Raw genomic sequence first — 24,439 nt, 5'->3', positions numbered from 1 at the left:
CTACCATCAGTCTTCTTATAGCTTACTCCCCCCAGTGTCCCTGGCCTCCCTGCTGTTTCCCACACACTCCTATCTCCTGACCTTTATTTTCATTGGCTGTCCCACCAAGCCTGGAATTCTCTCCCACCTAGCTTCCTTCAAGTTCTAGCTAAAATCCCACCTCCAATAAGCCTTTTCTTGGGCTTCTGGGAAAGTGATATCAAGACTTGCAAATGAATTGGATTTAAGTGAGGCAGGGCTGGGCAAAGTCACCAGTCTCACTCTCTCCTCCTGAGCCAACTGGGTCCAGTGGCAAGGACTAGAGTTGTCCTGATCTGTATTTCACTACTGGACCCAGATGTGCACCACCCTGACTCACTTAAATAAATCCAATTCACTTACAAATAATGATATCACCTTCCTGACTTCAAGAACACAGAACAACAACTCAGGCTTCCTTAATCTTAGGACCTTCCCTCTATGTCCTGTATATATCTTATTTGTCTCCACCATTAGACTGTGAGCTCCTTGAGGGCAGAGACTGCCTTTTATCTTTCTTTGCAACCCCAGAGCTTAACATAGTGATGGGCACATAGTAGGTGCTTCAAAAATGCTTGTTGACTTTTTGACCTAACCAAGGAAAAGAGGTAAGCGATGGCCTTTAAGGTCTTCAGTTAAAGAGCTTTCTGGAAGCTTCCTCAGGAGATGGGAGGACCACCAGGTACCACATGAGATAATCAGGCACTAGGTTTTATGATATTCCTTTTCTTTAGGAACAACAGATTCTTGGTTTTTAGTGTCTAGGAACAACAGATTCTGGTGTCTTTTAGCCTTGGTAGGGAATTAACTTCCAAAGAAAGCAAAAGTTGATGTAAGAATGTTTTATAATTTCATCAGGGTGAAAAAAATCATAGAACAAGGAATGGTCGAGTTAGAAGAGAACTCAGATTCAGTCTAAGTTTCCCAGCTTACAGAAAAGAAAACTGAGGCATGGAAAAAAGGAAGTAATTTGGGCACACACATGCACATACACTCGCACACGTATTCTTATTTATTGTGGGTAAACCAAACGACCTAGGTATGAGTGAATTAGGTATAAAATCAGAGTAAATAATCTCAGGGTGGGGCACCTCAGGTGGGAGGATTTCCCATGAGCTAAAGACTTTCAGAGCTCTCTGAATGGCCAACTTTGAGGTCCATTGCTCAATAGAATTTTAAGTTCCCTAAGAGTAAAGGATTGTTTTATTCTTTTAGCTATATCTTCAAGTGCCTGGCACAAGGCTCAGTCCAGAATAGGTACTTGATAATTGCTTCTTTGTTGATTTTAGTGGAAAAAGGAGGAATTAGGAGGTCCTGGGTTTGGGTCCTGGCTATGCTACTTACTACCTGTGTGGCTTTGGGTCATGTCAAACCATCTCTTTGAATTTCAATTACTCATCAGAAAAATAATGGAAGTAGGATTAGCTGATCTCAAAGGCACCTTTCTGCTCTAAACTGTGTCATCTTATTTTGCTCAAGAATCATAATGTGCCTCGAGGCTGATTCTCTGCCCTGTGTTTCCTTGACTGAAGTGCTGTTTCCATCTAGGCATGCAATATTACAATGGTCCAGGAGTGAAACTGGTGAGCAAAGTAGACCTGGGTAAGAGAGGACTCAAGGCACAGTGTAGAGGGCCCTGAACTTGGGCATCAATAAGTACTGGGTTTAAATCCCAGCTCAGATACAAAATAACTGGCCAAGTCATTTAATTTTGGTTTTGTCATCTGCAAAATGAAGTAGGGTTGGACTTGCATGGCCTCCAAGAAGCCTTCAAGCTATAAATATATGATCCCCTCATAAGAACCAGCTTAAGTCCAAGGACATAATAAGTTCTGATAATGCACCTGGCAGAGAATCTATGCAAACTATTCTTCTGTTTCCTCCTGAACATTCTAAAGATCGATGATGGCCTATTCTGGGAATTAGAATGTACTAGAAAAGGAACAGAGAGGAAAAGGAGAATCATGTGAGATGGAAGAATTATCCCAGCTGCTGACAGAATCCAGAGCCAAAGGGAGCTGGCTTCTAGTTGTGTTAGGGTAACCACAAGCTTCATCTCTTTCTCCCTTGGATCAATGTAACCATTTGCTAACAGTAACATAGATGCATTGTAATTCTTGCCTTGAAATAGCCAATACAATTCCTAGCAAGAAGGTTACAGGTTAACGTCCTAAATTGGATGAGTTTTCCCCACTTCGCATAACTAATACAGATTTTCCTCAGCAAGGTGGGTGGAGATATTCCCCAGTTTATTACACCATCCCAGAACATGGCCCCAAAAGGTATTTCCCATTCCAAGTCCATGCAGAGAACAGGCTCCTTGAAGCAGATAGAGTCTGCATAGGGGCAGTAAAGTAGGCTTCCAAGGCCACTTCTTGGAAGGGAACAGGAGGCTTAGGGCTTAGAGTTCTGGGACCCCAAGGGGACAAGATATATTTTTGTTTTGTCCAACAGAAGAAAAGATTAATTATTCCTGCTTGCTTCATAGATGGGGCTGCCATCCTGCCTCAATGCCTACTGGGGAAGGCTCAGGAAGAGGAACTTATTCTTTCAAGCTGCATTCCCACCTCAATGCAGAAAGACAGAGACAAGGATGCATTCTGTACTGCCTCCTGGGCAGACTTGTGTGGACTTCATCATCTGGCCCACAGTACATGTCCCCTGCAGTGTCTGTTATTCTCCTTCCTCCCCAACCCCATCACAAGAGGAGAGACACAGACTAGACCTGGAGTGAAGCAAACCCTTCCATCACTCAGTAGTTTTCTGATCCTGGGGCAAATCACAACCTCTCTAAGCTTCAGTTTTCTCACCTATAAAATGGGGATAATAATAGCACATACCTCACAGAGTTATTGAGAGGAACAATTGAGATGACGCATGTGAAGTATAAACGTAAGTTATTATTAGTAAGAAGCAGGGTGGTGCAGTGGATAGAGAACTAGCTTCACAGTCAGGAAGACCTGGGTTCAGTGTCAGCCTCTGACATTGCCTGGTTGATGCTGGGGAAAATCACTTAACCTCTCAGTGCTCTAGGAAACTCTGTAGGACTAGACTTACAGAGAAGGGACTGACTTGTATTGGTGGAGGGACTCTCCTCATCTGGGAGGTTCCCTATACTAATGAAATCACTGATCCAAGTTCTGTTCTCCAATGCTACCTGAAGAGGACTTGAAAAGCAGGCAGCTGCTAGGTATGGCATATCCTGATTTCTCCCACCACACCCAGCACAGGTCATGAAGCAAGGTGAGGTGGTGGGACACAGGGGGAAGGGACAGAGCTCCATTTCCATCTTGAGCAACCATTTATAGCAAGTACTCCCTTAATGCCTTCCCTCTAAGACAGTCTTTACTTTGTCCTATCTCTAGCTAGTCTGCCCAGTTACTTGCAGGCCATCTCCCCCCATTAAAATCTGAACACTTTGAGAGAGTGATTGTCTCTTGCCTTTCTCTGTATTCAAAGTGCTTAGTCCAGTGCCTGGCACATAGTAGGTATTTTACAAATGCTTGTTGACTTGATTTGATCAACTTGTTGACTGACTAATTGAGAGGCAGCCACCAGAGAAATGCTGCCTGAGCCCCTACCTGTAATAGGAAAGCCCCCAGCCCAGACTGAAGACCAGTTAGGGAGGGGTTAAGGTAGGGGCAATGTTCAGCCACTAGATGGCAGACATTGCATCATTCATCTCCATACCAAGAGCCATCTCTACAGAAGACAAGCAGGAAAGGGGCAGTGTCAGAGTGGTCATAGTGTTGCCACTGGTCAGTCCACCTCTACCCTACTTTGTTCCTGACCTACCTGAAAGTCCTCCGGTTTGCTGGCGACCTGGATCTGTGACACGAAGAGCCTGAACTCGATCGACTCCGAGAGCAGTGATGCAAACTGGCCTTGCTGAAGGATCTGGGGTGGAGGCAGTGCTGACATGGAAGTGAATGGACACGGAGGTCCTCGTCCTCATCGTCCTCTTCTTCCTCCAAGAGGAAACCACTGTCACTGCTGCTGTCCTCAAAAACAGTGTCGTATTCTGGGCTCTTGCACAAGGCAAGATCTTCCTCCTCCAAGGTATCATCCAGTAACCCAAAGTGCTTCGTTAAGCTGGCTCTGATCTCATGGTCTCTTAGGGGCTTGCTGTCCTTATTGGGAGTTCTGCAGCTCCCACCTTCCTTGCTCAGTCCTTGTGCATCAGTCCTGGAGACCCTGGACTGGGATCTGTCCTCTGTATGGGCTGAGGAGGGCTCCCAGGACCTCAGCACCTTTCTCTGGAAGGATCCTTCTGGCTTAAGGACCTGGCAGTAGTCATGGTCTCCAAAGGATCGGGAAAAGGGACGCTTCTGGCCTACCTGGGATGGCTGGACTGTGACTCGGCTCAAGTGGGCCAAGAGCTCACTCCGCTCAGGATACTTCTTCCGGGACTTATGGGACCCTCTAGCAGTTGCCACAGGCCGGGGACCCTCAGGGGAGGGGATGGATGGAGCTGCCTCTTTGTTTGGCCTATGGTTCACATCTGGCTTGAAGGGGTCTTCCTCAATAGGTTTGTAGGGTGGTGTGGTTGGTGGTGTGAGACCTTCTCCCCAGTACCAAGAAAAAACAGACAGCATGAGTTTGATGCTGGGCCCTTTCACCAAAGCCTACTAATTAAGACCTTTGGCTGTCTTTGTCTTTGTCTAATAAGACCCAAAGGTCCTATCCATCCTTGTGACTCACCTGGATAGGATTCTTAACCTTAGTCAATCAGAATTCAACTCTTACTTTCTTTCTACCAAAGTAATGTTCACCAACTCACGAATCATCATGCCCAGCCCCCAGTAACCTGAAGGTAGGTTCCAAGAGCCCATCAGTGAACTGCTAATATTCCCAGGGGTCTAAGGGTAAACTCAGGCCTCTATCTGCAAGAGAAAGACTGAGTCTGCCAAACTCATGCCCATATTCCTTGAGCTAGAAGGGGACTTAAAAAGACCAGATGGTCTGACCCATACTTGACTAAGAATCTCTCCTACAACATTTTTGACATGTAAGCATCCAGCCTCCACTTGGAGACATAACTACTGCATGAAACAGTCTCCTCCCATCCCCCTCCCCCATCCTTCATTCAAACAACAGAGAGTGAGGGGGCAGGGTTAGCATCCAGATTGTGAACTCAGAATTGCCTGACTAGGTTCCCAATGGATTACCATGTTTGCCTGAGCTTATGTTTCCCAAAACTAGCCCAGACAGATCTGGGACTGGATGGAGCAAAGGTCTCATCTGATTTTGTTGCTGGCCCACACTGACCACAATCACCCAACCCCAAGAGGGATCATCCTAGAGGTGCAGTAACTAGGATCCTAGCAGAGGTGGAGCTGTTAATGCCTAGGAATGAAGAGGAACCCTCTCACCTGCTGTCCCACAGAGCTCCACTGTCAGCACCTGGTCAAAGTTCCGTTTCCCCAATGAAGAGTCACTGGTAAGAAAGAAAAGAGGAGCTCCTCTTAGAGATGTGATCATTACACCATCACACAGAGAAAAGGGTGCAGAAAAAGAAGCATAAAGATTCTGGTATGAAGTGCAATAAGACAGTGGTCCCCAGGTTTAATTTGCCAGAGTAGACCCTGATCCTCAGTATTTATAGGATTAAAAAAAGTAGCAAGAAGATTTGGGGGCAGATAAGGTGACATTGTGTCTGGAGGTAGAGGAGGAGTGGAGGGAAGGGGGTAGGGGAAAAAGAATGCAGGAGAGGAAGGAGACCTCTCCCTATGGGCTGGCTGAGTCTGCTGAGATTGTGTAATTGGATTTCATGGCTTTAACATTTCTCCCCGGGCCTCCAGACGTTAGCTTCTAGCCTGAAGCTGAATTTAAAAAATGATTGAGAGAAGTTTCCTCCCTAAGATCCCTATAGTGTGCCCACATGAATGAGCACATGCACGCGCGTGCATGTGCATGCACACACACACACACGATGCCATGTCACACCAGACCATACCACAGCACACCACACCATGCCAAACATGTTTCACCATATGCATTTCCCTATATCTCACTATGCCATGCTATGCCCAGCTGTGCCATGAAGACTTTTGGCAGGGGAGGGACTTGGAATCAGAACCAAGTTCAAGTGTTAGAGACCACTACCACCACCTACTACTATGTGAATTTTCTTGAAGTAATCCAGTATGATACTATAAACTTACTTCTGTGACAAGGCCAATGTGAAGCACCTGGGAGTTTCTGAAAAGGAAGAAACAAGACAGATTTACATGCAGAGCAAAGCCATCAAGCCAGCTCCAAGACATTTATGACAAAGATGATCTCAGCTGATTCCCCCATTAGAATGTACTCTTGTTGAGGGAAGTCACTTTCTTGGTCTCCCAAGTGCTCAGCACGTGAAACATGCTTAATAAATTCCTATTAAGTTACTAATCCCTCAGAAGCTGAGAAATGCCAGATTGTGGATTTCAACCAAGAGATGTCCATCAGTGTCTGGGAATGGGGATGAGAGCTGCAAGGGCTCTCAGGACAGACAGAGAGCCGAGGATGTCAGCACTGGACATGGCCTTCAGAGGTCATCCAGCATAACCCTCTCATTTTACAGGTGTGGAACCTGAGACCCAGAGAAAAACCGATGTACCCAAAGTCACATAGTGAGCTAGAGGCGGAGCTGAACCTAGAGTCTCTTGATGACCAAGTCCACATCACCCTGTTTCTCAGCTCATCCTCTGTCCCCCCTTGTGACCCTGCCCTCCATGCCCCTCTCTCTACCTCTCGAGCATAAACGAGGGCAGCTGTGGTCCTCGTCCGTCTCACCACTGCCACTCTCACTGGGGCTTTCCAGGGCAGGGAGCTGGGCTGCTCTCTGCTGGGACTGGTCACAGACAGTCTGTCCTTCCTCCAGGCTCCCCACCTCCACTTCTACCTCAGTCTCATAGGTCTGTGGGTCCAGGCACAGGGAGGAGGGAGGTTCTGCCCTCTCCTCTGGGGGCACCTCATCTACAAATGAAAGCCATGGGCCCAATTCAGGGTTCAGTCTCTTGGAGCGTCGAACAGCATAAATAGAGCTCTCTGGCTTCCGTCCCACCTTGGTCCCAGAGGTTGACAGAGGCAGACTCTGTGCACACGTTCTTGCCTCCCCTCGCCCTTCCCCCTCTTCCTCTTTTGTCACTGGTAGAGCATTAATTTCTTCCTTCACTTCCAGTTTCAGGGGCCTGAAGCTGGGTCTGGGCTCTGTGGTCCCAGGGGAGGCCTTGATCCGGACCTCACAGGCCTTCTCTGATGAGGGTCTTTGGCTTTCTTCAGAGGATGCCGGACTAGACTTGGTGCTGGGTGATAAAGAAGCATAGATTGGCATGGCCAGCCGGTAAGGCTTGCTTACATCACAGAAAAGGTCTTGAGCCAATAGCTCTCTCAAGATAGAGAATTTGGACCAGGAAGCTTTGGGAGGTTGGAGAGATGTTGACCTCTGCACCAAGTTGTCTGGTGGCTTCTCCCCCTCATTCTTGCAGGATGCTGCCTTTTGTAGCACGCATTCAGCCTTGGCTCTCTTGAAAGGGTTGCTGCAGGGCTGAGGGGGTGTTGCTAAGTCTTGGATGGGCAACTTTCTCTGGGGAAGGCAGTACGTATGCATATAACGGATCAGCTCAACCATGGCATGCATGTCCTCTGCACAAGCAAACTGGTCTCCAGGAGTTGCTTCAGATGGCATAGGGGAGGCCAGTGGTGAGGTCTGGGGAAGCCCAGGGCTCGAGCAATCCTCGCCTGAGTCACTTTCTTCCTTGATGCAGGGTTGAGGGCTCTGGGCTGGTGGTGAGGGAGGCAGCTGCTGCCATCCCCTGTCTGGAGCCCGAGGGATAGTGCGAGGACAGCAAGGAGCTGAGGTGAGATGCCTGTGCAGTTCAGTGTAGCTTCGGCTCTGGGTCTGGGGAGGCAAAGGCTTCTTGTCCTGGGGGGTTTCCATCTAAAGAGAGATGGATAGAAGCAGTGGTAAGGAGGAAAAGTCCATATTTCTCTCCTCGTGATTACACAGAAAAATAGGCCAATACCCCATGGAAGCAGCATGATTGCATGACATAGGGAAAAGGACACATAATTTAGAATCAGGATACCTGATCTCCAATCTGTCATTATTAACAGTGTGATGATGGGTAAGTCAACTTTGAATCATTGAGTCATAGTTTCCTCATCTGTAAAATGGGGGTATTGGATCAGATGATCTCAAAGATACCTTCTAGTGCTAAATTCCATAATCCTATTACTTAATAGCTAAGTGACCATGGGTGAGGTCCTATCTAGGGCCTTGGTTTTTATAACTGTAAAATGGGGACAATAATGGGCACACTATCTACCTCTTAGGACTATAGTGAGGAGAGCTCCTTGTAAAGCCGTAAAATGTATAAACATGAGTTGTTATTGTTTTCCAAGTCTGGTTGTTTGTACTGGTCACCTAGGTAAGTCCTCAACTTTTGCTTTTACTCTATGCCTGCTAAAATTCTGTTCCTGCTACTTTTTGTGGGTTTGTTTTAATCCTGCTATGCCCAATCTCCAGTGAGGGACCTAGGGAACTTGTCTCAAAGATCTCATGGTAACTTCCCAGAGCACTGCCATCAGGCACAGGAAATGGGATGTGGGGATGGGATAGGATTTGGTGGATTGTTAGGAGAAACAAAGTTCTAACCCATGTGATTATTTAATCTCTTTTGTTATCCCTTAGTGCTATCTTGGGCAGTTGATTCCATGAAGTTCTTTGCTGGGTTTTGCCAATACTGCCTTTCTACAAGAATGTGAAGCTAGCCAAGATTGCATCACTTATAGCATTAACAACTCCAAAAGCAGCACGACCGTTGCTGGCATATCCCAGCAGAACATCCATTCATGTAGCAATGGCCAACAGAATTTGCTATATCACTATGATCATCAAGGCTCTGACATTAATTGGCTCTTGTAATACTGGTACCAATGATCATTAGGTACTAAAGGTAATGGAGGATGAATCTCTGTGGAAACTCAAGAATCCTCAGGTTGCCTATATGATAGTTTGGAAGACTGCAGAGACCAAAGAATTCAAGACAATACCCAGATAGCGAGTTGCAGTCAGAATTAGAACCCAGGACCTCTACTGACAAATTCAGGACTCTTTTCACTGCACCACATGAGATGTTTATGTTAGAAGCAGGAGGGTCGCTTAAACATCACACCAGAAGGTATTCCTGACATCTGCATTCATCTACTATTTCAAGTGATCTGAGGTTCATTACTCTTCCACGGTGCCTTTCCCTTGGATACTGAGGTCAGAACTAGAACAGATTCACTTTACAAGGGAGGAAAAGGAGCTTTTTAGAAGCAGGGTGACTTTGACCCAAGGTCACCCACAGTCAGCAGTGGAATTGGGACTAGAGCCCAAGGCTCCTGACTCTCACTCAATAAAATATTTGTTGAAAAATGAATGAAGGAAACAAGGAAGCCTTCTATTTTTCTGTTTCTAAAACCAGTTTCTGATAGTTCAGAATGTGCCCACTATCATGTAATTCCCTAAAAGGGACCATTTCTCAGCAAGGAGCACTGGTCTGGCTCCTCTGTTCCTTCCATGTTTTCCCTGTCCAGAAGGCTCCTCCTCACTTCTTCCACTTAGGAGTCACAGTGTTAGTTTCTTTGTGGCATGACCCCATAGCCCTTCCCTCCCTATTCAACTACCAAATATACCACTGACCACAGGACTCTGGTTTTACTGTGGGGCTCAGTTTGGGAAAGTTTTAGAAGGAAGCCTCTGCCCCTCAGGCAGAGAAAGCATTTACATGTAGAAAGGTGTACGTCTATGTATAATTCTTGGGTTTTGGGGAAGCGAGAAAACACAGCATCTATGTAACTATGAGAGCTGGCAGGAAGGCAGGTGCACACCCAGAGAAGGAACAGTCTCATGGTTTCCCACGGTGCCTTCACCCACCCCTAGGAATACCTTGAGGTAAGGTCGCTGGCCTTTGGACCTCGATGCTCCTTGCCGCCGGATAGTCCCTTCCTTCTGGGCCTCCACGCTTGGAGTAGTGTGGGATGGTGAGAGGAGTAACTTCTGCAACTAGTGGGAGAAGCAAAACACAAAGAGGCATGACTTCAACCTCAGATGCTGCCATTTCTAAAGCAAGTGAGAGTTCCTGGGATCATAGACTGAGAGATGGAAGAGTCCTTAGACATCATTGAGTCCATCCTCCTTTTATAGACAAGAAAAAATTAGTCCCAAAGAGGTAAATTTGACCAAGGTTATACAAGTAGTGAGTGGTAGAGTAGACCTGGGATTTGAACTGAAATCAAGAATGAAATATCCTACCCTGGAAAAACAACCGTGAAAGAATTCGAGCAAATTCTTTGGTTTGCCCTTTTCCATAGAAATCTTACCTCTGTGGGTGGGGTCTGAATCTAGTCAGAGGAGACTTTTGAGGTTATCTTGTCCAACACCTTTTTTACAGAAGAGGAAACTGAGACCCAGAAAAATAAGTGACTTAGGATCAAAGATTTAGGGTTGGAAGGGATCTTAGAGGTCTAGTTCAATCCCCTCATTTTCCAGATAAAGAAATTAACCTCAGAGAGGTTACAGGATTTGTCCAAAGTCCCACACATGGCAAGTAAGAGTGGTGGGATCAAACCCAGGTCCTTGGATGCCAAGTTCAGTGCTCTTTCCACTAGAAGAAGCTTGTTTCAGTTGGAGAGAGGGAAAAGGAGAGTCCTACTTTAAGTCTGAGTTGGACTAAGATGCTTACCAGGTTTCTAAGTCTGGGCTCCTGCAATCCTAAGTAACGCATTATAGGGAAGGTTTTTGAGCCTCTCACAGACAGTGCCACACAGGACACACAATGAAACAGGACATTTGCCGATTTTTATCAGGAAGACCCCAGCTGTGCATCCCCAAACTCTGATAGGCACAGAGCCTGAACCTATACTAAGGCAAGTGTGCCCAAAGTCAGAAGTCAGAACTTAAGTCTGGAAATAAAAAGTCCTCTATTTTCACATTTCTTAGAAGGGACAAAAAAAAAACTTTGTCCAGCTTCTGCTCCACAGGCAGGTGAACATGTGTGTGAGGGATACATCAAGGTTGCAGAAATGAGAAATATAAATTTCTACCACAGGGGGCTGCTCTTAGCTTGCCATATGCGAAGTCTTCCCTTCTTTCTTGCAGAGAAAAAGCACAGTTTCCTCCCTTCCCCCAGGCCAAAGGTGGGGAAAACTTTCTTTGGCTGGTCATCTAGATAATGTGGTTCCAAAAGAAACAATGTACGTCTCCCTTAGGTGTAGCAAGTTATCACTTGATGGGGTCAGAGACTCAGAGGCCTTGAAAATTTGGAACAGAGTGGCAGAGTGCAAAGGGACCCTAGAGAAGATCTAGTCCAACCCTCTCATTTTAAAAAGAGGGAAAATGAGGCCTGGAAAGAGAAAGTAAGTCACCCAGAAAGTCCGTGGTACCCAATCCCACAAAAGTGGATGTCACAAGTTGTCAGCTGGGAGCCTTATCACTACTAGAACTCCCTAGACTTCAAGGGGAAGGACAGAGGATTATAGGGTTCAGAGCTGGAAGGGTCCTTCGAGATAATCTCAATCCAATCCACTTTTTTATTTTACAGATGAAGAAACTGAGGCCTATGGAGAAGTAACTTACCCAAGGGTTACATAAGTGGTAAAGAGCAGAGCCAGGAGCTGAACCCAGGTCCTCTGACTCCAAATCCATAATGCCTTTGGCATTATGGTATAGCAGTGGTTCTCAAGCTTTATGGTCTCAGGACTTGTTGATACTTGTTGAAAAATTATTAAGGGCCCCTCAAAGACTTAATGGGTCATATCTATTGATATTTGCTGTATTAGAAGTTAAAATGTCTTAGTTTTATTAGGAAAATAGTTTTGACTTTGAAGACCCTTTGAAAGAATCTCAGGGACTCTCAGGAGTCTCCAGAACATACATTGAGAGCCACTGCACTATGGCTGCCTCCATTAGATTGAGGAGAAAGAAACCATTAATAAATTGTGTACATAGGGGAAACATTTCTCTTTGGGCCATAAACCCAACCCTATATCCACTCTTTCAATTTACAGATAGGGAAAGTGAGTGCATTGTGTGGAAGGGACTTGACCACCATCCATAAGGAACACAGACAGGATAAGAATCCAAGCCATCTAATGCTCAGACAAGCGCTCTTTTCACTTTGTGATCTTCCACTCTTATTATAGCTTCCAGAGAGAAGTTAGTGATGAGTTTTGGCTCCCAGATCATGTAGGGCCTGGAGCCTGTCCACAGTGTTAGGAAGTGACACAAAACAGTCCCTTGAGCAGAGAGTAAAGAGTATGAGGTTTGGGAAACAGAAACAGAAGCACAAGCTTATAGAGATGGAATCCAGATATGGGGATCACAGGAGCATAGGACATAAAGATAGAAGAGAGCTTAGATGTCATTTAGTCCTAACCCCTTCATTTTAGAGATGATACAACTGACATCCCAGGAGCTTAAATCACTTGTTCATGGGCACATAGTGACATTGCGTGATACTGTTGTTGTGCTTGTCCTTGGTTCTCGAAGAGGAGCATAATATGAAGATGATGACGTGATGTGTAGTTGACTTTGATTTGAATGAGGTCACCAGCCTCACTTTCTCCTCCAGAGCCATCTGGATCCAGTAACCAGATATTCATCAGGACAACTGGAGATAGCCCAGGATGCAATGGGAGTCTCTGGCCATTTTAGGCTAAGGTCTTATCAGATTCTCACTTTGAGTAAAATATACCCATTCAATGTATAGGCCTCTTTAAGTAATTACTCAAGGGGTGGCCCTTTTAATAAAAAAAAAAATCAAACTGGGATGGGAAGACCCTCAGGGTTCCTCTGTGCTAGGCAGGTAGGGACCTGTTTTCCAATCTATGAACTCCAGAGTGAATTGGGCTTAAGGCTTGGTCTTTGGGCAAGAAATCTAGCTGGTAAACCCAAAGGGAAAAAGGCAGCTTTTGGCCATGAAAATGTACCTTCCCTTGGGTAGAGTACCCCAGGCAAGGAAGGAGAGGAGAGGAGAGGAGAGGGGAGAAGTAATAGAGTCAGTACTGGAATACCACTCCCTAACTAAGTCCAGTGTTTCTTCTATTAAGCCATATGCACACACATGCACCCATTCAAACTTCACAGGAACTAGATTCCACCCTTCCCAGTCCCCTCCCCCCCCCAAAAAATCCTGACCTAGGACAAGCCTAAAGTGGAAAAAAGTGCAGACTTTTGTGCCCATCATACCCATGTAGCCAGCCTAGCATGCTAACTTTTTTATATTTAAATAATAGTAAGAAAGGGATTCTTACCAGAGAAAGTTCATCAACCTCAGAACCAAGGCCCTGCAGCCCATCCAGGGCATCAGGACTGGCTTTGGGTGAGGGGATGGGTGAGGTGGGGCCTGGGGTGGGCACATCCTCATCTTCCAAAGTGTGGAAGGCAGCCAGGCCCATGTCCTCTTCCTGGATACCATCCAGGGTTTCGGTGAGGGCAGCCAAGAGGGCCTCATTTTCGCCACTTATGATCTAAAATAGGGAAGAAAGAGTTATGTGATTAAAAGATGGTACCATAGAAACATGCTTACCCTTTGGGCTGGGGTGCATAGATCTTTCCTTCCACTCTGCCCACATCGCTTGATTCTCTGCAAAACAAAGAGCAGGTGTTCCATAACTATTTCACAGGTTTAGAAAACGTAAGAGCTGGAAGGAACCTCAGAGACAATCTAGCTCCAACCCCACACTTTATAGATAAGTCACACTCACAGAAGTGAAGTGATTTTCTTATGGTCACTAATCCAGTTGGCTGCAGAGCTAGAACTAAAAGACCTGAGGGTCTTCCAACTGAATCCAGTATTCTATGAAAGAAAGGCAAGGGGGAAAAGGAAAGAAATGAAAGGGAGAAGAGAGAGAGGCAAGAAAGGAAAGGAAAAGATGAAGAAAGAAGAGGGGTAGGGAAAGAAAAGGGAGGGAGAAGGAAGGAGAGGGAAAACCTAAGTTTTTTTCAAAAAGTTCCTGAATCTTGGTGAAGATATATTTTGAGTTTTGAGTGAAATGCTTACAAAAGATGGGAAAATAAAACTAGTCAAACCCCAGTTATGTAGAATGAGCTTATTGGCAATATTGTCTGGGTACCTGACACTTCTATTTCCTCTTACTAGGCTCTAATTAGATCCTGTCTAAACTTTGCATCTCACTCAGTTCCTAATACTGCATACAGCAGGAGATCATTACTAGTTGTTGCTAAATAAGATAGCTCAGCAGCTCATTAAAGTGGGGGGACATCACCATCACCACAATGTATTATAGTGAAATGATGTTTCAATCTGCTGAGAGGGGTGATGGTTCCTGCCTCTGAAAAAATGGAAGAGAAAACCTCAGAGAATGCCTTTAAGCAGTAGCTGGAGTACCACTTGTAGGTACTTGAATAGAGGAGACTTAGTCAAGAATTGGTTGGATGACATGATCACTGAGGTTCATCTAAATTCTAAAGATTCTGGAATTATTTGATTTTTTTTTTTTACTTATATCTAATCTATTTGATATGCTCTTTGAGGGTAGGGACCATTTCATTTTTATCTGATATCTCTAGTATCTGGCAGTTCTTGATATAAGTAGTCATTGAAAAAAATTCAAAGTAGTCATCAAAAGAAATCAAAATAGGGCTTAATAAATGTTTATTGAATTTGGGGGTGGGGGGAAGGAATTATTTCCACTTCCAGGAAATCTTCACCATCTTCTCTTGATCATTTGCAGAACTTAACACAGTAAAGCAGAGAAGGGCAGAGTATAGGCTGTGGTGGAAAAAGTCCTGGCTTGGAGGTCAGGAGACCCGGATTCTAATCCCAGCTCTATCACTTACTAGTTGGGACCTTTAGCAAGCAAGTCTTTTCACATTTCTAGGACTTAGTTTCCTCATATGTTAAATGGAGCTGGAATCGATTATCCCAAAGGTCAATTTTAGCTCTAAGACTTTGATGCTAGGCATTTTTCCAATTGATAAATGAGTATCTCAAGTCTTAGTCAAGGCTTAATTCTGGGCCAGTATGACTCCAAAGAAGGGTAGGCCACCCAGGAGCTAAGCTGGATGCCTCTAATACCTCTCTTGGTTGTTGGCCTGTGATGGAAATTCCACTATTAGAACTTCATTCTTTTGCTATAAAACTTGAATTCCTTTAAAATACAAATCTCCTCAGGAGTATTTATTTTATATTGGTCTCTGTCACTGACATCTCAGGAAGAATGCATTTCAGATTCTTACCTAAAAACCAATTTTGAGAGGGAGATAGGAATGAAAGCCAGAGGCATCTAGTCTACATCTTGCCCAGGTCTTCTGACTCCAAATGCAGTGATCTTTCTTCTTCACCACAGATATCTGACTATTTTATTCATTTCTGACTCTGCTACAGTATAGGGCCTTGTAGGTAACCTTGGAATATCCATGTCTACTGAGGATGACTGTCACAGTATGGTCCAGGCTACCTTCCAAGCCTGCAACAGAGTATAGATCTATCAAGTTTGCACAATCGAGGGAAATCATTGGCCACTTTCCAGGAAACCTCAGAGGGCTGGTTTTCATTTTCACCTGATTAAGACAAGGAGAAATGAGGGGAAAGTATAGATTCCACCAAAGCAGGAGACCCCTTTGTTTCAAGGTGAAACATAATTTTCAATTATCCTCACTTACTCTCTGACAACCTGGCTTTGGTCATTAGCTCCACAAGCAACCAATGAGATGCCAGGGAATCAAGCTGTACAGACAGTGTATCAGGGAATAGTGTTAATAGAATCACTCTGGGGGATGATATGAATTCACCTAAATATGAGGGGGACTCTTTCCCAAAAGAACCTACCCTGAGAGATGCCACATAAATATGCTGCTGATACATGAAGGTGGCTCCCTGTAACTGCAACAGGGAAACAACAATCTAAATTTAAATAATGTGAAACTGTACAAGTGATATATGAGCAAAGAGAAAGGGGGCATTTCTATCTGCATGAAGTCCAGGAGAGCCGCATATTAGCACTGCAGAGGAAGGAGAGTGGAAGGTATCCTGAGCATGAGAGTGCAGGGGCATCAGACTGTGGTGACCATGGCATTATTTCTTATTCACTTGATACTCTGAATTCTGATGCTACAGTCCACAAATCACCTTCAGATCTGGACCTAGACTCAGAAATCCCAAAGAGTTAGGCACAACTGAAAAAACAACTCAACAATTAGCTCTAAATCTATGACCCTGAGATTGTAACATGATGTCCCTAGTTGGTTTTACTGATGGGAGGAGACATGAGGATTTGGATCCACTGAGCTGTTATATTTCTCAATGTAAAATAAAAAGACATCTAATCTTTCAAGTGTATTTGTATACAATTATCGGCAGCTAGACTGTTGGAACTTGGGTCAGAAGGACTGGGGTGAAAATCCAGCCTCAGACACTTATTAGCTGTGCAGTCCTGGGCAATTCACTTAACCTATCTACCTCAGTTTCCTCATCTGTAAAATGAGAATAATAGTACCCCCTGGGGGGTTTTGTGAGGTTAAAATAGATAATATTTGTAAAGTGCTTTGTAAACTCTAAGAATTATATAACAGCTAGTTATTAAAATTGTCATTATTTATTATTGTTGTGACTGACCAGTGAGAGTAAGTCCCCCAGAGGCCTAGACACCTTATTTGGAGGTGTCTAACAAAACTGAGGGTCTAAGCCTGAGGCATGAGGACGAGAACATGGAATAATAGTGTTGCTACCTTAGAGAAAATATTCTGTGAGCTCAGCCTAGCTGCCAGGGGGCTTTTTTTCCAGTCATCTTAACTATAACACCTAAGGACTCACTAAGCTGAAGTACCATTTGCAATCTATCCCACAAGGCAACGGCTCCAGCAAATTGGAGCCATGGCTCGGCCCCTCTTTGCAGCCCTTGCACAGGGCAAATTCTCCCAATGTGGTTTAGGCAACTGTGGTACAAGGAAAAGAACACTTTGATTTTGCATCAGAATACCAAAGGTGTGTTTTGGCCCTATTCTGCTACTTACTTCTTATCTATAATATTAAGTAAGTCTCTTTCCCTCTCCCTGAGTCTCAATTTCGTCATATGTAAAATGGGGATAGTAACACTTATACTATCACTTCACAGAGGGTGTTTGGGGGAAAACTCTGTTGAGTTTAAATCACTATATTATCAAGACCTTAAAGAGTTCTAGCTGCCTCTATCCACCTTCCAAATTCTAATTCACAGGCCAGGATCCTTATTGATTATGTCTAGGCTAGGATCACTGAACTTGATTGCTTCACAGAAGAATTCAATTCAACTTTATTAGGTACCTACTATGCACAAGGTGCTGTGGCCCATGCTGGAGAAACCAGAGAAGAGCTTGTGTCCCAAGCACCCATGAGTTTGATGTGATTAGCAATGACTCAAGATTTCCTTTGATTGGCAAAATTCTAAAATTTAGGAGAGGGGGGAGAAGGGAAGGTGTGGTGGGAGAAAAGCAGTAGATGAGAATAGAGGAAAACTGAAGTTAAAATATCTATCATCTCTTAGAAGGGAATGGACCCTGAGATTCCTTGATAGAGAAACATCGAAAGAGTTGACTTCAAATCTTGACTGCCATTTTTCTACCTGTGTGACCTTAGATTCACCTCCCTTTTCTATATAAAATAAAGGAGCTTGATTTAATGATGTCTAAATCCATTCCAAGAATAAAACATATGATCTTATGATCCTATGAAATATTCCCCTGGTTTGGAATCAATTTTCCATTCCCCAAGTATCCAGAAAACTTATTATAAGTAGTATTGCTGGTGGTATGGTAGATAGAGTCCAGAGGCCTGGAGTCAGGAAGTCCTGAGTTTAAATTTGCTCTCAGATATTTACTAGCAGTGTGGCCCTAGCCAAGTCAACTAGCCTCTTCTCCTCAACTGTAAAATGGGGAAAATAAAAATAACATCTACCTCCCAAAGCTTTGGTGAAGATCAAATCAGATAATATTTGTAAAGCTCTCAGCACAGGGCCTGGCACATAGTAGGTACTTCATAAATGCTTGTTCCCTTATCCCCCTCACCTCCTATTGAAAAAAAAATTTAAAACACCAATACTGCCCCATCCGGTCTCTCCCACCCACCTCCACACAAAGACCCTCATTCTTGGGATCACAGTGTTGTTGGATGGCTTTCCCACTCCTTCTCTTGTTCAATTCTGGCTCTGGAATCCCCAGCCCTGAGAGAATTGGCAGAAATGCTATTTCATCACATGAGTACTACCCTCCCTCCCTTCTACCCCCATGGCCTTTTTCTTCCAATCCAGTCCAATCCAATCCAAGCCTGTCTGTCTTTACTTGAAGAAGTTTATCTGAAACAGGGATCTCGTGATGGTTTCTTGGCTGTCTTGGCTCCATTTCAAGGAGAGAAGCATTAGCTGATAGTGGAGGGGGGGAGGGTTGGGAGGAGATGGGGGTGGAGAGAGGTTGGAAGGATGGAACCAAAGGGTTTGTTATTTTTGTAACCAAATCTAAAAAAGGAAAGGGCACAGTGAGTTTCTCTGTTGGCTTGGACAGCAATAACCTACAATTCCGTGGCCCTGGGAGCACAGGACTGAAGCATGAGATTTGAGGGGAATGAGACAAGGTTAGGTTGGCTAAGAATGCCAAAGACAGAGAAGCTCTTAAAACACAAGACCTGTCTATTTCACATTTTGTATTCTATGAGCTAAGGCTTCTTCTCTGAAGAGCATATGGTCCTAATTTAAGCTTTATAAAACTCTTTACATGTCACATCTCATTCAATCCTCATCACAACCTGGTAGGGTGGGTGTAATTATTATCCCCATTTTACAGATAAGGAAACTGAGTCTGGGAGAGCTTAGCAGATTTGCCTAGGGTTACCCAACTAATGGAGAGGGTCTAGGATTTCTATTTATCCACTGTACCACTTAGTTTCCCTTTGTAGTTCTGTTATCCCATGTTTTATTTACTATGTGCCAGACTATGCTAAGAGTCCTTCCAGCTTTAGTATGAATGACAAAACATTCACCAAGCATTTACTATGTGGAGAGCACTAGAGATACAAAAGTCACTCAGTAAGGCTGTAGCCAGTATTCAATTATGTAGAGTGATAGTGGCTGAAATAGGAACTCAGCAGGGGTAGAAAAGACCCCAAGGACCCTCCAGTACAGTGATTCCCTCCTGAGGGTTTCGAGAAGTTTGTGGCAGGGAAGTACAGGGAATATTTGGTAAATTACTATATTATTTTATTGAAATGTTCTAAAAGTGGCATTAATGAAAAAATGGTTAAATTAATATTTGCTTTTTGTATGAAAAATTAATCTCTTTATTTTATTTGATGGTCATATGCCTTCTATATTTAGGATTTATTTCTATTCATATTGAATAGGGTGCATAGAAAGGTTTACCAAAAGCCATGTGATACAGGGAGGAAGGATTGAAAATAAATTGAGGGGAAGCTAGATGGCCCAGTGGATAGACCATACGCCCTCAAGTCAGGAGGACCTGAGTTCAAATTTGACCTCACATACTTACCAGCCCTGTGACCCTGAGCAAGTGACTTAACCCCAATTGCCTCCAAAAAAGAAAGGAAAAAATAAAAAACAATTTGAGCCCCAGGGAAGCTACTTACCTAAATCAGACTAGACTAGACTGACTTCCAGGCTGGGGATCTTTCTACCACTTTAGGTCTTCCCAACAACCCTGTGATGTGAGCAGGGCAGGCATTACCTTTCAGAGAAGTGGAAAATAATGCAAAGGAAGTCTTCCGCAGTTTTTTGACCTAACAAGCTAGTGAAAAGGTGAAGGTGGGGACTTCAGGCTCCCTCCCTCATCAGGCTGATCTAACATGCCCCAGATCCTGGAAATGGTTCCCTTTACTCCCACACAGTCAAGACTGACAACAGGATGGAGTGCACCCTCTGCTCACTAGTCCTTTCCCTTTAATAGCAGAGAGAGCTATTCAACAGCAGGAGGCTCCCACAACCCTGCTCCCTCACTGTACTCCACTCACTCCCTCGGGAAACTGAGTGCAAATTAACCAAGGCTTTGTCAGCAGAGAGAGGGATATTTATTAATAGATGCAGAGATGCAGAGCTCCCTGCTCCACCCCCAACCCTCCTCTGATCCTCCTCTTAGGGTTAATCTAAAGCTTGGAGAAAATGAATCTTAAAGTAATCTGAGGAGAAATCCCCTGGAAAAACTAGGAGGCGGCTTGGTTTTGGAAAATTGGCTTGGGAATCTTGAGACATGAGTCCCCATCTGGACTAGGCTATTAAATTACAGGTGGGACTCAGTTTCCCCCTTTGCAAAACACAGAGGATAATATCTTTTGAATATCAAAGGAAATAGTGGAATGGAAAGGACTTCATAAAGCACAGCGCTATGTAAATTGAAGGTAATTGTTATTATTATTATTATTAAGGGCAGAATTCCATTCCAGACTTATTCTAGCCTGCCCTTCAGGGTTTACCTCAAATGCTCCTCTTCCAAGAAGCCTTCCCAGTTACCTCCAAGTCAAAAGCAATCTCTTTTTTGAGGGGGGTCCCCAAGATCTCCCCCTCTATGAAAGCCATCTTATATGACAAATAGTATTATGAATCTACCACTTTTTTGAATTATGATTATCTATGGTCAAGCTTGTCTTATCTCTCTTACTAGAGACTGAGCTCCTTTAGAGCTGGGATCACCTTTGTTTATAAGGATATTTCCTCCAGCTCTGTCACAGTTCTGTATACAGTTAAGTTCTCAATAAATATTAAATGGAATTGGAATGATTTGATTCACTATTAAAAAAAATTATTGAGGCAAGAAGTTGGTGACAACAGCTTCATAGAGAAGGGTAAGCTGGGGAGATTGGAGAAAAATTTGAATAATTTGAGAGAATAGGATGACCTCAGATACTTATTAGTTGTGTGACCCTGAGCAAGTTACTTAACTCCAATTGTCTCCAAAAAAGAAAGAAAAGAAAAACCATTTGTGCCCCAGGGATACTACTTGCCTAAATTAGACCTGACTTCCAGGATGGGGGTCTTTCTACCTTTTTAGATTCTCCCAACAAGGTAACAGAAATAAACACGGGAAGTAACATGGCATCTACGATATTGGACTAAGCTATTCAGTATATTCTTCATTACAATCCTCCTTGAACTTCATAATTTTGCTACATTTACTTCTGCTTTGTTTGGTGTGTCACTGTTCTTTCCCTGTACATTGTTGTAGTTGCTACATATATTGTTTTCTTGGTTCTTCTTACTTCACTCTGCATCAGTTCATATAAATTTTGCCATGTTTCTCTGTATTCATCCCATGCACACATCATTTCTTCTAGTTCAATAATATTCCATTAAATCCATGTATCAGATTAGCTATTCCCTAGGGCATCTACTTTGTTTCTAATTCTTAACTATCATAAAAAGTGTTACCATTACAAATATTTTAGAATATATGGGGACTTTCTTCTTTGGGGTGTAAGATCAGTAATGGTGTCTCTTATTTAAAGGGGATTAACATTTTGGTTCACTTTATTTGCACAATTCTAGATTGCTTTCCAAAATGATTGTACCACTTCACAGCTCCACCAGCAATGTATTAGCGTGCCTACTCATCCACAATCCCTTCAATATTGACTATTGCCATTTTGGGTAGTCATTTTTGCCAATTTGCAGGGTATAAGGTGAAACCTGAGAGATTTTTTATTTAAATTCTCTTGTCATGATTTGCAACATCTTTTCATGTGGTTGTGAGCACTTCATAATTCTTTGAAGAACTGCTCGTTCATACCATTTGACCATTTATCTCTTGGGCTATCTATATAAGACCTTTTAGTCTTATTTATTTCTGCTAATCATCTGAATAGCTTATCAGAGATATTTGATACAAATTTTCTATTTCCTCACTAAACCAGTTTCCCCCTTCCTATCCCAGTTGCATTAATTTTATCTACATAAGGCTTTTCAAATTCATGTAATCAAAACTATTTTATCTTTTGTAATTGCCTCTATACCCTGTTGGACTAAGAATTCACCCTGCACTCACAGCTATGAAAGATATATGATGTTTTCCTTCTAATTTTTAATATATCTAATATTTCTAATATATCTATTTTTAATTTATTAGGGAATGTAGTATGGAAATAATATCTAAATCTAATTTCTGCCAGACTTCTTTCTTGTATTCCCAGCAGTTCTTATTAAACTGGGAGTTCTTTTGTGGGTAACTTATGTTTTTAGGCTTACTGAACATTGGATTGAGTTCAGTTATTTTTCCTTGTCTTTTCTGTTTCATTAATCCTTTTCTATTTTTTAATCAATAACAATTTTTTTGGTGATTGCTGCTTCCCTCTGATATTTTTTCCACGATTTTCCTTGATATTCTAGAATTTTTTCTTCCTCCAAATGAATTTTATTATGTTATCCTTTTGTATTATCATACGTTATATTAGGACAGGTAGGTGGTACAGTGGATAGAGTGCTAGGCCTGAAATCAGGATAAAACTAAATTCAATCCTGGCCTCACACACTTCCTAGCTGACTGACCATGGACACGTCACTTAACTTGTCTTTGTCTCAATTTCCTCAGTGGTAAAATGGGGATAATAATAGCACCTACCTCCCAGGATTGCTGTAAGAATTAAAGGAGATAAGAGTAAAGTGCTTAGCATAGTGCTTGGCAAGCAGTAGACACTATGTAAATGCTTATCCTTTCCCTTCCCCATTTCATCTAACTGTACAGTATCCCTTTGGTAGTTTGGTATAGCACTAAAATCTGCAAAGTCATTAAAATTTTAAAATTAATTTGAAAGCATTGCCATTTTGATTTTAGTGACATGGCCCAGACATGAGCACTGAACATTTCAGTTGCTCTTTGTTTCCTTAAGGAGTGTTTTGTAGGGTCATACATACAGGTAGCGAATGTGTTTTGGTGGATTGACTCCTAGATATTTTATGCATTTCACAGTTATTTTGAATGGGACTTCCATTTTATTCCCTCTAGATTTTGCCATAAATTCTCTTTATTTTTGTGGGCTAATTTTATAGCCTTCAATTTTATCAAAGCTATTTTCTCAACTAGTTTCTTTACTGATTCCCTAAGATTTTCTAAATAAAATGTGTCATCTTCATATAGGGGTAGTTTTGTTTCCTCTCTACCTATATTTAAGCTTTTAATTTCTTTTGCTTGTCTTACTGCTGAGATTCCTAGAAATAGGTCAAATGATAGTGAGGAAAGAGTGTAATTTTGCTTTACTTCTATGTTTTTGGGGAAAGCTTCTAGTATTCATCATTATATATAAAATGATAGATTTAAAGGGAAAAAAATACCTTTATGTCTAAATGACTTGTTCTTTGTCAGAAGCTTTTCCTGTATGTATTTAGATGATGTTTTGGTTTTGGGATGCTTCCATTCTTAATATGATTATGTTAACTATGTTTCTAACATTGGGCCATCCTTGTGTTCCTGATATAAATACAACTTGACTATAGTGAATGATTTTTTGGAGTAAATTTTCACTCTTTTTGCCAGGACTTCATTGAAAATTTATGAATTGATATCGCATGGATATGTCTTATCTTCTTTATCAGATGATGAATTCCATTAGGCAAGGGATATATCTCTGTGCAGTATGAGTACACAGAAGGACATACCTGGAAAAGTTCTGAGTCTTCCCCGCAGGTGCCACACTGGCTGAACCCGTTTTCGCATGTCTCAGGGCCCCATTGAAGCTCATTGAAGCAGCTGGCAGAATCCAAGTCACTGACATCCAACTGGGAGAGGTCAAGGTCTTGGAAATCTTCATAAAAGTGCTCCTCCCCTGCACCCTCACACTGCAGAGACAGGAAAAGGGAAAGGGCACAAGGCTTTCCACATTGAAAAAACTGAGTAATGCTACAGCCATGGTCCTGTCAGTCCTAGGTCTGGGAGTTCAGGTTCCTAGACTTCTGGGAAGGAGGAAATTACCATCCATGGCTGTACAGAGAACTAGGACTAAGGGAAGACCGATTCTTTCCACTGTAACCCAAGGCAGGGGAGGGAGGAGGTAGAGATGCATAACCATGTACATTTTTTCATATGACTTTTTAAAAATGAACATATAATCATAGTCTTTAGAGCAGCCAGGGACCTCAGACATATCTAGCTCAACCTCTCCATTTTACAAATGAAGAAAGTTTTTAGTGACTTGTCCAAGGTCAAACAGTAAGGGTTTCAAACTCAGTGTTTTTTTCTACTACAACATGTTGAAAATCCTACCCTCACTAGTCCCTGGGACTTTAATCTGTGATGAGCCAAATCATCTACATTAAATGATACAGTCACTGCCACTGGTGGATCATTATTCACTTTTAAAACTCATCTTGGGTACACTCATGCCTTGCTCTGGTTCTGCTGTTTTCCCATTGTTTGGCTAGCTCTAGCATTCACTGGTCAGCCATAATCCCCACAGCTCCT

At 43.0% G+C, this 24,439-nt stretch overlaps 1 protein-coding gene across 4 annotated transcripts in view; it reads right to left on the bottom strand.

Annotated features, from left to right (window-relative positions):
• PPARGC1B (PPARG coactivator 1 beta) overlaps positions 1-24,439 on the bottom strand; it is a 164,129-nt gene that overhangs the window by 20,162 nt on the left and 119,528 nt on the right. For all 4 annotated transcript variants that reach the window (XR_011971940.1, XR_011971941.1, XM_072630687.1 and 1 more), the window contains exons 2-8: positions 23,638-23,817; positions 13,303-13,518; positions 9,938-10,054; positions 6,751-7,942; positions 6,183-6,219; positions 5,391-5,455; positions 3,814-4,579 (exon numbers count right to left, since the gene is read on the bottom strand). Coding sequence is in view for 2 of the 4 variants with exons in the window: in XM_072630687.1 (XP_072486788.1) it covers positions 3,814-4,579; positions 5,391-5,455; positions 6,183-6,219; positions 6,751-7,942; positions 9,938-10,054; positions 13,303-13,518; positions 23,638-23,817 (2,573 nt within the window). In the remaining 2 variants the exon portion in view is untranslated. The remainder of the gene's footprint in view (positions 1-3,813; positions 4,580-5,390; positions 5,456-6,182; positions 6,220-6,750; positions 7,943-9,937; positions 10,055-13,302; positions 13,519-23,637; positions 23,818-24,439) is intronic.

Source organism: Notamacropus eugenii, chromosome 1 (assembly GCF_028372415.1).
Source record: "Notamacropus eugenii isolate mMacEug1 chromosome 1, mMacEug1.pri_v2, whole genome shotgun sequence".
NCBI classification, from domain to species: Eukaryota; Metazoa; Chordata; class Mammalia; order Diprotodontia; family Macropodidae; genus Notamacropus; species Notamacropus eugenii.
The sequence above is the reverse complement of the archived record's forward strand: the minus strand, read 5'-3'. Positions and strand labels throughout refer to the sequence as shown.